We start from the raw sequence: 13,245 nt of genomic DNA, 5'->3' as shown, positions 1-13,245 counted from the left end.
TCCCCCGGCCCTCACACTGCCTTTGCTGGTGGTGCGGAGCCTGAGAGCCACCCCGAGCTGCATGCACCTGGGGTGGGGACCGGCATGATGTGAGCGGCTGTGAGGCGACGTGCGAAGCGGAGCTGGGTAGAGTTTGGTGCAGGGGCCGCGCTCTCAGATGACTGGGCCGGCAGCATTCTAACGCGTGTCTCCCGCTGCACCGCACCAGGCGATGGGGGCCTGCGGCATTCCGGCTGGGGCGGCGTTTGAGCCCGTGTTGCACGGCAGCAAAACGGGCATCTTGAAAAAAGACAAAAAAGCAAAATGAGAGACGACATGCGAGTAGGGCTTCTCCGCTTTTCCATGTGAAAACAATACGTGATCCAATCGGAAGGGCCGAGCACGAATATATACGGTGGTGCCTTCTCGAAGAATCAGCACCGCTGCGCCCGCTGTGAACAGGCAGAGAGACAAAAAAAAAAAAAAAAAACAGAAAAAGGGAGTTGACGACTGCCACCTCCCAACACCTCTATCATACCTCGAAGTTGTCGCGCATTGGCACACTCGCGTGCAGCTTGTTCTCGCACTCTCACACTCCAGGTCGCCGCCTGGCTTCCTTATTGCCGCTGCTCTGCCTTTTTCTTTCAGCAGGCGCCCCCCCTTCCGGTATGTGGCGGAGCCGACGAGGGGATGCAAGAGCCCCGACAGCCCTCCCTCACGCACTGAACGCAGAACGAAAAAAAAAGGCGAAGAACGAAGTCTTGGCATCCACCCCATCCGGCAACACTCACCGGCGCACAAAGAGAACCATAAGGAGTGACGGCCGCAACAAGGGAGGGAGGGCGTCCATTGCACGGTGCACTGGCAAAGAGAGAGTGGGGGAGAAGCTATTCCACAACCAACGCCACAGGCACAGACACAGGCAGAGCACCGCATAGACAGAGACATCAGAGCGAAAGAGAGGAAAGGCGAAGCGTGTTGATCTGCGGAATCGTCAAGCAACGAGGAATGGTGAGGTGCAGCAATGGCACGCTTCAGACTTTCCCGTCTCCTGCGCTCATCTACCCTAGGCGACGCGCGCTCTCTCAGAGATTGCGTTGCAGTAGGCGGCGTACTTTTCAGGATCGCACACGCTGTAAGCGCTTACAGCGTCGCTGCGAAGCCTGTCAACATCCAGCTGCGTGCGCTGTGTGCGCTTTGCCATGCGATACGCCGCCGTCAAAATGTGTGTAGACTCCGCATAGTGCCGCGCCGCCGCCAGCTCCATCCCTAGCTCCCACAAGTACTCCGTGCAGTAGTCGGCTGGCGTAACAACGCGAGAGAAGTACATGGCGTCAGTTACAAGCGCCTTGAGAGGCACCAGCCCACTCTTCTGGTCCAGCTGGCGGCACCGCACAAGGCCGAGGCTCGGCTGTAGGTAGAGCCAGGCTCCGCTGGAACTTCGGAGCGAGGCTGGCAGCAGCTGCCCCGCTGCCCGAAAGTGTCGAGCCGCCTCGCCGACGACGTCCATTACGGCGGAGGCGGACAGGAGGCAGCAACCGACTTCGATGTGGCACTTGGCTCTTGTGATGGGCCCTGCGCAGTTCTCGAGCACCTCAAGGATGGAAGTCACCATGCCATACGCCTCCCGCACATTTTCCAGAGACGGCACTGTGAAGAGAAGCCTCATGAAGGTGCGCTGCGCCTGCACGGCGCGGAGTGAGACGTCTCCGTAACGCGCTCTGGCCTGCTCCGCTGCGGTGCGGGCGAGGTTAAGCCCGTCGCCGACGCGGTCCTGCCACAGGGCTACTTTAACCTGAAGCGGATAGCAGTGGGCGAAGTAGTGCGCCTCGCACGACGGCAGGCTGCGATACAGGGGCTCGAGGGAGCACATGAGCGTTGGATCGCACAGGTGCGGCGTGATGCGTCCGGCTATGAGAGGGGCCCACACCACCGTTCGCTCATTCTCAGCCCCTTCAGCCGCGGGAGCGGAGCGGACTCCTATCAGCCAGGAAACGCGCTTCACGAGCGCGCTGCGATGATCGCGACGCACTGTCAGCAGAGTCTCTATGAAACCGTCTGCTCTCCCGCCTTCGTTGTGGATGGCGTATTTGAGAAGCACTAATTGAATAAATCTATCTTCCCGCTCCGAGTGTAGCGCCGCACGGAGGTTCAGCGCGTAGCACTTGTTGATGCCGACCACGTCAATGCCAAGCCGCTTCGCCTGCACTTCCGTGTAGAATTCCTGCTTGATCGTGCGCGCCATCATCTCAAGCGCAACGACTTCGGTGAAGTGCTGCACATCATATGCGGCGTCGCCGTACCGCTCCGCGAAGGCGTCCACCACGCCCCTCAGCAAGCACAAATTGACCCCGTAGAAGTGCAGCGTTTCGCTGAGGTGGCGGCACTGCTGGTCCGCGGCGGTGTTCAGCACACGCCGAAGAGCCTCCATCACAACTGGGTTGCGTAGAACGTTCAGCGTATCCTCGCACGTGGCGGTGACACACGGGCACAGCGCGAGCATCTCAGGTCGTTTCAGTGGGCCTCCGATGAGCATGGAGTCGTCCAAGGCGATTGTCGTGACGTTTGTGTTCGTAACGTACATGCGCCCGTCGAGACCGCGGTACACCTCACATAAGATTTCGTCTGGAAGCGGCGTCCTCAGCGCATCTGCCATGATCTCCACCTCAGCCGCCACCTCCAGGTTGGGTTCTGCGCCATCGCCGTAAATTTTCATCGGCTCCGCGCCCAAAGGCGCGAGCGCCTGGGCGAGCACCGGGGTGCCGCGATAAATAATGGCCGACGTGAGCGGCACCGTCAGCAGAGCGCTGCGGCTCTGCAACACGCCACGCAAGGCGGCCACGATGCTGCGGCCAGAGCGACCATCTGGAAGAATGCGGTAAAAGACATTCTTGTCGCGGTAGCATAGTAGCTCCTTGGGCACCGATCGCGGTGCGTTGGGGTCCATCGTTACGATACGCACAGCGCCCTGCACAGCCTCCTCTTCGAAGGCCTTCTCCACTCGACGCAGCTTGTCCTGCCGTGCTGTCGCCAGCTGCATCGTGCTGTCACCCATCTCCAGCGCCAACTGATACGCTTCATTCCAGTTGGTTGCAGCGAGGGAGAAGGTGCTGCAGCACTTGATGTACACGCGATCCATCCTCGCTAACGTATTTCGTTCACACACGCCCCCTCTCTTCCTCCACGCACGGAGCGACTGCTGTTTGGTGGTGGTGTGGATGTGTCCTTCCTCTCTGTTATTTGGGTTGATGTGCACGATCCGCGGAGTCCGAGAGAAAGAGAGAAAGGCAGAGGCGTGAGCGCGCTCGAGATACGAGATGGCAGTTGAAAGGGGGAGCACAAGAGAGTGCTCGGGCGGCGGGAGGTAAAGCGACCTCCAAAAAGGCGGAAAGCGAGAGGAGATGTAGGCACAACGACGAAAGAAGCGACAGCGAGGGAGGTAAGGAGTGTCCCGTCGTAGACGCCCTCACAATCGAGCGGCAGAGTTGTGGGGAGTTAAGAGTGTCAACGGAAAGGCAGCGATGTTGGCACAGCTGCACACACCGAGGGGCAAGACGGAAAGAAAGTAAAAGATGCACTACCGTACTCCTTGCAGGGTGCCCTGTGACAGGCGACTGCACGGGCGTTCATGTACACGTGCGTCTGTGTATGTAGGAAAAAGAGATGGGGAGAGTGAGAGCAACGGTGCACGGGAGTGAGTGTGCCCAGAGGTGCACACCTACGCAGACGTGTAGGCACGTCGGAATGGCGAGAGGAGAGAGAGCGAGACGGTGTGGCCACAGACGACGTCCTGAAGAGCTACTGAGCAAAGGAGGGGGGCGACAACAATAATAAGCAGGACCACACGCACCGGCAAGCTCACAGAAGACACACAACGCACACACAAGGATCGAGTAACCAGCTACCAAAGAAAACAGAAATGGGGAAGACATACAACAGAAAAACGGAGAGTGAGAGTAGCCAGACGAACGCACATACAATAAAGCAACGATGATGTACAAGAGGAGAGGGGGAAGGGAAAGAGAGAGCGCGCACGCGTACAGGGGAAAAAATGTACACGGGGAACGGAGGACGCCGATGGGCAGAAGGAAAAGAAAGAATAAAGCAGAGAGCAGCGAGAGTCTTTCCGTTTGCGCGTGTCGCGGAAGGAGAGAGGGAGAGGGGGAGGAAACTCAGATCCGGCTCACCCGCAGGACGAAGGCCCCCCACAGTGAGGGAAAAGGCGTCTACGATGAATGTAAAACTCCGCTCTTAAAGGGAACAAAAAAAAACGGCGGAAAAAGGTAGCTGTGAAGGACACAGGAGTGCTACGCGTCCGCAATGGTGGCTGTGTACCACGGACGGAAGATGAAGTCGAAAGGCAGAGGTGGCCTCCAGATGGAGGGAGGAAGGGGGTGTGAAAGTGGAGGCGGTGTGTGGGGGAGGTGGGGGGCGAGAGGCAGCAGTGCATACAGAAAAACAGCGAGAAAAAGAGTCGCGAAGGGCGGTGCCTCAAGAGCTTCGTTAGGAGCCTTACAAGTGCAATACTTCTCGCCAACGCCTCACGCGGGCACAGCCGCAAGAAAGGCGAGAGATGGTGTGCACGTTTTCGTTTTCTTCTTTTGTTTGCTTCCTGTGTGTCTCTGCGCTGCCGCTCACTCTGTGAACGGCTGGCAGGTGCCTGAAATGGTGCCGAGGCCCTTTCCGCACACGAACAAAAACAGAGACACACAGGCAAGCGCACGAGAGAACGCTTCGGTGGGTGTGTGTTCGAATGAGAGCGACGTGCGACAGGAGTGAAAACACCGGGAGAAATGGGCTCATGCGTGTTGTGTGTGTATGTGTGTGAGCAACACCTGCCAGAGTGAGGGTGCATGTGAATGCAACGTTTTATGCCCATCAACTCGGAAAGAAGAGGGGGCGATGATGAGCTCGTACTGAGTTCATAACCCCCTCCCCCGCTACGCGTCAGGGATGCACGTGCCTTTGGCAGTTTGAAAAGGTGAAGAACAGTGAACGGTACCGTGCGCACAGCCTAGGCGTGTCTGCCATAAGCCCCACGGCGCCTTGCTGTGTTGTCAGTGTTGGCATTCTGCTCCTCTCGGCATCTGCTGTAAGGGGCTATCTGCAAGAGTTTGCGGTAGAACAGAACCGAGAAAACGGCCGCACAGATGCAGGCGGCTGCTCGCATCGAAAGAATAGCAATAAAAAGATGCGCGTGCTCCTTTCGTGGTGTAAACGCCAACCAAACATCGCGGCACCGTCGACTCAACGCGTCTGCGAACGGGAAGGCGAAAGGGGAGTAGAGGAAGGCGGAGAGGCAGTCGCCACGTATCCTGCGGCGAGACAACGAAGTTCTGTAACGAGCTAAGCACCATGCAAACTATCAAATACCTCCCGTCAATGCGTTCATCGCTGTGTACTGCAGCGATGCCTCGACGCCCACCTCCTCGTCATCATCGACCTCGGGACCGAGCGTGAATACGTCCATTAGCGTGCGGTAGTCTTCTTCCTCTCGGGCGAGGATGCACTCGCGCCTGCGGGCCTCGTTAAGGAGAACGGCACAGATATCGATGAATGGTATGCTCTTTGGCTTACGACGCAGTGCCCGGCCAATCGTCTTGCCCAGCTCTTGTTTCGACTTCTTTTGGTTTCCTGTAATGATGCGCCGCCACGCGCGCTCCTCAGCTGCCACGCAGCGTCCCATGAAGGCGCGAAAAGCGCCAAAAAACTCGACGCGAATGACTGCATCGACGTATTCCAGATGCCATAGTTTTACCGCGAGGAGACTAGCCCGCCATTTACCGATGACGCCATGACGCTCTATGCGGTGGCTAGCCACAAGGAAGGCGCACAGCATGCACTGACGCATATTATTGGCGGCGCCAGCCATCACTGCCTTTGTCGCAAGCGCCAGATTATCAACGTCGATGAGGGCAGTGCCGAGTTTGTCAAGGAAGATCTGCACGCGTGAACCATACGTCTGCTTCAGCATTGCGTCGTTGCGCATACGTCCTTTCCTTTTCTGTAAACGGTAGCATTCGTCGGCGTGCGAGTCCGCGATGAGTACGCGGGCGGTTGCCTCAGAAACGACGAGACTCTTGATTCGCCGCATGAAGCGCACTGCCTGCAAAGCCTGGTACGCCGCCGGATTCTCTGCGCGCATATCCCGCTCGAGTCGCCGCCGCTCTTTCCAGAGGCGCACAGCGCGTCGTATTACAGCGACTGCGTTGTCTTGCATCCGGTGCTTGAGGGTCCGGTTGTTCTTGCGCCACGTCATCGCCTCCGGGCTGGTTGGAGCCACCGTCTTGAGAAGAACCGCGTTGGCGCGGCTGAGCACGCGCCGCGCTTCCTTCAGCCTGTTCATTTTCGTCAGCAGCAGTCCATAGCTGGTAAGCAGCACGCCAAGCATCCGTGACTCGCTGTGTGCGGCTTCTGCCATGTGGATCGCCGTCTGGTGCACGAAGACGCAGTTGCTGTAGCTCTCGTTGCCACCGAGCCGCTGCAGGCTTTCGCTGCGCTGTAGGAGCACGTGCAAGTACCGGTCCAGCTCAACGGGCTGCAGCTCCCTCGCCCGGGAATCGCGTAGATGGATCAGCTGCTGCGACATGGCGGTGTCACCCACCTTTTGCGTGTACAAGATAAAACGCCCGCAGGTTAAGAAGAGAGACAGTGTCGGCTCGCCGAACTCTACGGCGTGAGCGACGCAGTGCAGCACCGCCACATCCACCTTTGACCCCCACACTACGTTGGTCCGCAGCACCCAGAGGGCGACTTCGAAGATGCAGAAGGCGCCGTAGTAGGCGTGCAGGCGGATGCGCTCGGCGTAGATGTTTAGCGAGCGCAGCAGCGGACCCAAAGCAGCTGTCGTGTCGCCGCGGCTGAGCCACGCGCGGCCCTCCGTGTAAAGTATGTGCGCAGCGAGGAAAGCTGCGGTGTTTTCCTCGAGTCCCGTCGAGCACCGCTGGAAGAGACGCGTGGCTCCGTCGAGGTCGTCTCCGCTGGCGAAGCGCGCCGAGGCAAGGTAGGAGAGGAAGTAGATGCCCAAGAGTCCGTACTCGTCTGAGCCTTGCGAAAGCAGCGCACGCTCCAGCATATCGACCGCCTCCTTCGCGTTTCCGGCGTTGCATTTCTCCCGGGCGAGGAAGAAGATGCTGAGCGGCAACGCCAGCGTTGGCACATCCATCGTTGGCTGCTGATGCACTAGTGAGCTGACCAGGCCCAGAGAATTGGTGAGGTAAAGAAGCCCATCGGCACCAGACACGATCTCGACACATTGGCAGTTGTCGGCACGGTACGTCGTCAGGCCGGCGTCGCGGTACTGGCGCATCATGTAGCTCACGATTGACCTCGCTGTGGCGGCGTGTGGGCCACTGCTGTGGCCATCAACGGTGAAAGCAATGCGCGGGCGATGGTGCAGAGGGATGAGCGCCTCAGCGTAGTAGGCGCAGTCGGCGAACTCGACCAAGATGCTCAGCGGCACCGTCAGGAGGCATGGAGAGTTGCAGCGCAGGTGTTGAGTCAATCGCAGCTGCAGCGCAGAGAGTCGATGGCCCGCTGGAACCTGCGTGAATACCATGTTCTGCATCACAAACGACGTGCTGCACCCCGGGACCCGCACACCGGAAACAGTGCCGCTACGCATTCCCCGCAGGCATGACCTCGCGGCCGCCTCAAACTCCGCTACGAGCCTCTGCCGCTCATCGAGTTGCACCTGCTGCTCCACATGCTCCCACCAGATCGCAAAGAGGCAAGAGTGCTGCAGCTCTGAATTCCAGTGTCGCTGCTCTTTCGAAAAGAGGGCGGAGGCGCAGATCAGCGGCCGCGAGAAGCTGCGCATGGCGTAGTGTTGCGCCGCTAGTGCGATGCCGTCAGCAGTGGCGTGGCCGTGACAGAGATGCAGCAGCGCGCGCCGCACGAGATATGCCCGTCCCAGCCGCTGTACCTCTTGCGCGCTGCTCTCGCAGACGTCGCGCAGGATAGCGCGGCTGCGGTATTCGCGCCAGTATCGCTGAATAATGACGATCGCGATGTTGCCGAACTCACGCCGGAGTTTGGCTTTGATGACGGCGATGCGTATGATGGCGGGGTGCTCGCGCGAGAGGCGTCCTGTGTATCGAGGCGGGAGGGTGCTCAATAGGTGCAGCCGTTGCGACGCCGCAACAAACATGCCGCGCAGAATGAAGACGGACGCGATGTTCTCGGCAATGCTGAGATGCAGTGGCGAGTACAGTCCACTCCGCTCCACCATGATGGCCTCGGCTCGGTGGAGAATGCAGCTGCAGAAGAGGCCATACTGCTGCACGTCCCAGCGGTAGTAGACGTAGGCCAGCTTGTTGAGCACCTCGCCCACGCGGAGAGCCGTCGCGCCAAGGAGTTGCTCAGTTGTCTCGAGGCACTCCCAAAGTCTCGCCACGGCGCTAGGAAACATGTCCCGATCGAAGAGCAGAGACCCAAAGAGCTCGCTGATGCGGGCACCTTGCAGCGAAGGGGCCATAGAGCGCAGCTCAGTGCTCCACTGCGCGTCGAGCTGCATGACCTTTGCCTTTTCGGAGTGCACGGCGATTCTGAGCAGACCGACGACAGCCTGTTGGCGAAAATGCGCAGCATGTGACTGTCGTTCATCCTCGAGCACGTCCGGCAGGCGCAGTACCGCTGTAAACAGCTCCTCGGCTTCGTCAAAGAGCTGTCGCTGAATGCAGATGAACCCATGCGCGAGTTTAGCGTGCGCCTGCCCTTGGAGGAAGTACAAGTAGGACGGCATTCGCACCAGCGGCGCGGTCGGCTGGAGGAGAAAGGCTGGGATGTCGAAGAATACGCGGGTGGCGTGCTCGATGAGGTCCGCACTGTCCTCCTCTCTGCCGACCTGGGCAGCTACTAGCGCGGCTGTCGTCCACGTCTCTGCGTTGAGGAAGCGCTCCGACGTGAGGCGGCTGCGCAACTCCACCAGCTGCGTCGCCTCGCGCCACGCCTCGGCGAGGCGACCGCCACGGCAGTAAAAGCGGATGCGCAGTGGGAGGAGATAGGCGGTTTTGAAGGCCGGCGGATACTCCGACTCGTCCTGCGCCAACGTCGCTATCAGTGCCTGGTGCTCTGCGGAGTAGAAGGAGCTGTAGTTGTGGTGCGAAGGCTGGCACATGATCTCCGCTACGCTGCCCCGCACCACTCGAAGCCCGCACAGCTCACATAAACGCTTCGTGATAAGCACCACCTGCCGTTGCAGTGTGCGCTTGAGCAGCTGCACGTACGGTTCCGTGCCCATCGCCTCGTCGAGCCAGAACATGTCTCGGACAAGCGGGAGCAGCCTCTCCTCAAAGCGCCCCTGCGACGTGCGCAACAGCGAGCTGGCGGTGCGCTGAAGGTAGCTGTTGGCGGCCTTTAGCGACCGCGCGCTGCCCTCGCGCCCCATCGAGCGCACCAAAGATCGGCGCACCACACGGGCGAGGACTTCGACTGCGATGAGGCGAAGCACCAGCTCTGACGTGTCATCGAGATCCTCCTTGGCGGCAGCCAGCATGGTCTGCGCAACAAGGCCCAGCAAGGACACGTTAAGTCCACTTTTGTGCAGCAGCTGCACAAGACGTGTGTTGCGCCTCTCTACCGGTGCTTGAAGGGCACTGTTGAGGTACTGAGCAGCTGCAGCCGCCTCACGGCGGTAAATGTCCGCGCACGCAACGCTACTGGCCCAGGGCATCGGAGGATGCTGAATCAAGTGAAGCCACCGCCGCAGCGTCAGCACACGGCCGTCGGTGGAAAAGAGCGGCGGCAGAAGGCCAAGACAGTTCACCACGTAAAGACGCGTGTCCATGCCCTCGCGCACCTCGATGCCCCTCACCTTGCGCTGCTGCGGCGTGGTCGCCTCGTCGTTTGCCCCACCCGTCGCCTCACCACGAGGGTCACCGCGAAGCAAGTTTAGCGCGTCTTGGGTCATACCCAGAAGCTCCTGCAGGGGCACGTGCATCACTGAATCGCTGCGTCCGTTTCCTGCGTACTCAGCCGGCCCCGCACGCTCAAGCGAAATGGCAGCGGCAACAGTGACGACATCTCCAAAGTAGCGGAAAGTCGCCGTCAGCGGCAGCGAGAGGTGCGGCACGCAACACTCCATCAGTACTCGAAAACTGCGTTGCATCCACATGCCCAGCTTTCCGTCGGGCCACGCGTACACCAGCACATTTCCGTAGCGAGCGCACATGGTCGTCACGGATGACGGGCGAACAGCAGGTGGAAGACGTCCCTCCCGCCATAGCGACTCCACCAGCACCTTAGCGAAGCCCTCGAACTCCTCAAGAAAATCGCGCATTTCTTGGTGGCCAGTATACCCCCACACCTCGCCGTGCAGCTGCTGTTCCCACAGCCACTGAAACTCCGTGTTCCAGTCCCTCGAGCCACGATCGATGGCGTCAGCACCGGCCGTGAGGAAGGGAAGGTGTGCGGTCAAGAAGGCCGTATCGATTGCCGTGTCGCGCAGGGAGGGAGAGGGCCGCAGCCGCGGAGGTGATGGCCCCTGCGGTCCTGGTCGAGCGACGGCACCCTCTCCAAAGGAGATAGGCACCCCAGTGGAAGTGCGCCAGCTGCGAGCTGCATCCACAGGCGCCTGCGGGGCTGAGTTCTTATTGAAGGGGCCTGGCATCGCGGCTGGCGGGCCATTCTGACCTCGATGCAGCGACGGGATCCGTGCCTTGGCGCCGTGGCCCGCCGTCGATTTCGTACGTGCCGAATCGCTCCGTAACGGAGGAGGGGTGTTGCTTTTCAAGCTAGGCAGCGATCGATAGGTGGCACAATCGCTAGGCGTCGTCGGCGTCGCCGCGTTCTGGGCGAGCGTGCCGCGCACTGTCTCCATCCAAGCACGAGCGAAAGTGAGGGGCGGAGAGGACAACACGGAACAGACCACACATACGCGCACGCATACACGAAGCGCTCCGAACAGACAAGCGCCCGGAAGTGAGCTCCAACCATCAGCCGAAAAGGAGCAGAGTGCGAAACGGCGACGTGTCGAGTCGAAGAGATGGCCAAGAGCGACGACGACAGACGGCGCAGCGTGGCAACCAAAGCGCGACGGACTGGGCGAAATGGAAAGCAGCAGAACGATGAGAGAACAAATGAATAGGGGTGGGGCGTGGCGAGTGCGCAGGAAGCTACACACGCACGAAAGGGAGGCGAAGCGAGACGGAAGGCTGGAAGGCGAAAGGGCAGAGCGCCCCCAAGCGGGGGGAGGGGAGGGGTACGAGTGAAGCGGGGTGACAGATCGAAAGGGTAGTAGCGGCCAGTCACTGATGAAGACTAAGAGCGCCGCACCAATCGCGACACGCCGATGCGCGCGCACCAACGCAAGGGCACAAAGAGAGGAAGGCGTGTGCGCATGCGCAAGTTTTCGGCTGCTTACTCGGGGGCGTGGGAAACACCTAGATGCGGGTCCACGCGCGCGTTTGTTGGCAAACGACCATCGTGGGCAGCACGTGGAGGATGTGGAGAAGTCGACAGAGTCAGCGAGGAGAGGGGTGTAGCGCGCAAGAAGAGAGAGGCGAAGGGCAAGAAAAGACAGCAAAGTTCGAAAGGAAAAGACGAGAGGCAGGCGCAACCGTGGTAGCATGCGCAGCTGCGGGGATGGGGGCGGTACTCCTCCGGCACTTGGTGATGTTGAATTGCTGGTCGCGGCCTCAAGGCGCCAGCCTTTTCCACCCCTTTCGAGTCCTTTCAATGTCAATAGTCGACTGCTGACTCATCTTGGCGTTGAAAACCTGGTTTCCGTAAGCGTGCCCACACACGCGTCAGCACAGGCATACGTGCGAGGGATGAGGAATTCCTCACATCCGCTCGCTCGCCCCAGAGCTACGCAACGAGTGCAGCGGCGATGGGGCGGCTCGGTGTGATGGGGGGAACCTGGTCATACCGTGAGCGCCGCAAGCTGCAAAGGCCAGCAGTGGCTCATATGCGCGGCACAGAGATCCAAGGATAAAGGGAAGGAATCAACAGCAGCAGAAACCCCGTGGGCATGTCTCATGATCCCGCAGCTGCCCGCTCAAGCATAACCGCAGGCACAAACGCTATCGGGCGCGCTAGAGGGAAATGTTCTGTAGGTCATCGTACTCATCATGGACAGCCTCTCGAGCACGCTTCCGCGACTCCTTCAGCAGCTGCTGAGCGCGCTCCTTGGCGAATTCGCTACGTATGTCTTCTCGCTGCAGCAGCTGTTGCACCTGCTCCTCCTCACTGACACCCATGCGCACCCGCTGCGTCGCTCTAGCAACGACGCTGACCGATTCCTGCTGCGCCTCTCGCTTCTTTCGCTCCTTGACACCGCCACGCCTGTGCTTCGCTGCATCGCCGCGGACGTACACAAACGGTACGGCGAGCGCCTGCGTGTCCTCCGCGGTCACTTTGCCCTCCGCCAGGAGACGGGTGAAGGCGGCGTTGAGCTTTTCCTTCTCCGCCTCACCGAGGGAGCCATCGGAAAAGGCGCCGGCAAGGTCCGCCTTCGCGACTAGCGCGCACTTGCGTCCCAGTTGGGCGGCACCCTTCTGCGCAGCCTTCAGGTCCGTCGTGTCCACCGCCTCCTCGTCTCCAAAGGCGTCGGTGAACAGTGGAGCTTTCAACAACAGGCCTGCGTGCAGCTGCTTCGCCCGTGAGCTGCTCGCGATGCTCTGGAACTCCTCCGTGCCCAGCATGCGAAGTGCGGCGTCACTCAGCTTGCACAGCGCCAAAAGACCTCCTGCTCTTGCCACTAGCTCCGCAGCCAGTGGAACACCAAGGAGGGCATCGAGATTCGGCGTGGACATACCCACGTGTGCCGTACACCGGTGCTTGACTGCGGATGTGTATCTGCGGTGGTGGCAGGTGTGGGGCACGAGGAAGTGTACCGGGGGGAGGAGGGGGAAGCAAGCGATGGACCGCGGCCGCAGAATGTGGTAAAACAAGGCAGCCACAGCAGAAGAACGTAGGAAGGAGTGCTAAGAAGAGGGCGAAAAGGAAAGCGGTCGAGGCGTTGTAGTGGCATGCGGCATTGGCGTCACAGGATGCGAAGGAAACAGTCTCAGGCCACGCCCTAGGGGTGCACGCAACACATGTACGCACATACATGTACGTCCCTCAAGCGGAACCGGCGCCGGAAAAGGCGCCCTGCGCTGTTGCCTCTCACGCCCTAACTTGGGCGCTCGGGATCTGTTGAAGGCACCAGCGGCAGGTCATTGCAGAGCACATAGGCATGAGTGCGTACGCCTGGGCTGTTCAACCCTCTTCGTCTTTTGTGTCGTCTTATCCAGAGTTACGGGGATGGGAGAGAAGCAGAGG

The 13,245-nt window shown here is 60.1% G+C and overlaps 3 protein-coding genes across 3 annotated transcripts; all 3 read right to left on the bottom strand.

Annotated features, from left to right (window-relative positions):
• Positions 1-1,045: 1,045 nt before the first annotated feature.
• LDBPK_161750 (hypothetical protein, conserved) lies at positions 1,046-3,118 on the bottom strand (the record flags this gene model as incomplete). The annotated part of the gene is made up of 1 exon (XM_003859811.1): positions 1,046-3,118. The coding sequence occupies one exon, from the start codon at positions 3,116-3,118 to the stop codon at positions 1,046-1,048; it is 2,073 nt and encodes a 690-aa protein (XP_003859859.1).
• A 2,226-nt stretch (positions 3,119-5,344) lies between these two features.
• Positions 5,345-10,258, bottom strand: LDBPK_161740 (hypothetical protein, unknown function; the record flags this gene model as incomplete). Its single annotated transcript, XM_003859810.1, has 1 exon — positions 5,345-10,258. One exon carries the CDS (start codon positions 10,256-10,258, stop codon positions 5,345-5,347), a length of 4,914 nt encoding a protein of 1,637 aa, XP_003859858.1.
• Positions 10,259-12,014: 1,756 nt separating this feature from the next.
• LDBPK_161730 (hypothetical protein, conserved) lies at positions 12,015-12,734 on the bottom strand (the record flags this gene model as incomplete). Its single annotated transcript, XM_003859809.1, has 1 exon — positions 12,015-12,734. One exon carries the CDS (start codon positions 12,732-12,734, stop codon positions 12,015-12,017), a length of 720 nt encoding a protein of 239 aa, XP_003859857.1.
• Between the last annotated feature and the right edge of the window lie 511 nt (positions 12,735-13,245).

This window comes from Leishmania donovani, chromosome 16 (assembly GCF_000227135.1).
Source record: "Leishmania donovani BPK282A1 complete genome, chromosome 16".
Taxonomy (NCBI): Eukaryota; Euglenozoa; class Kinetoplastea; order Trypanosomatida; family Trypanosomatidae; genus Leishmania; species Leishmania donovani.
The sequence above is the reverse complement of the archived record's forward strand: the minus strand, read 5'-3'. Positions and strand labels throughout refer to the sequence as shown.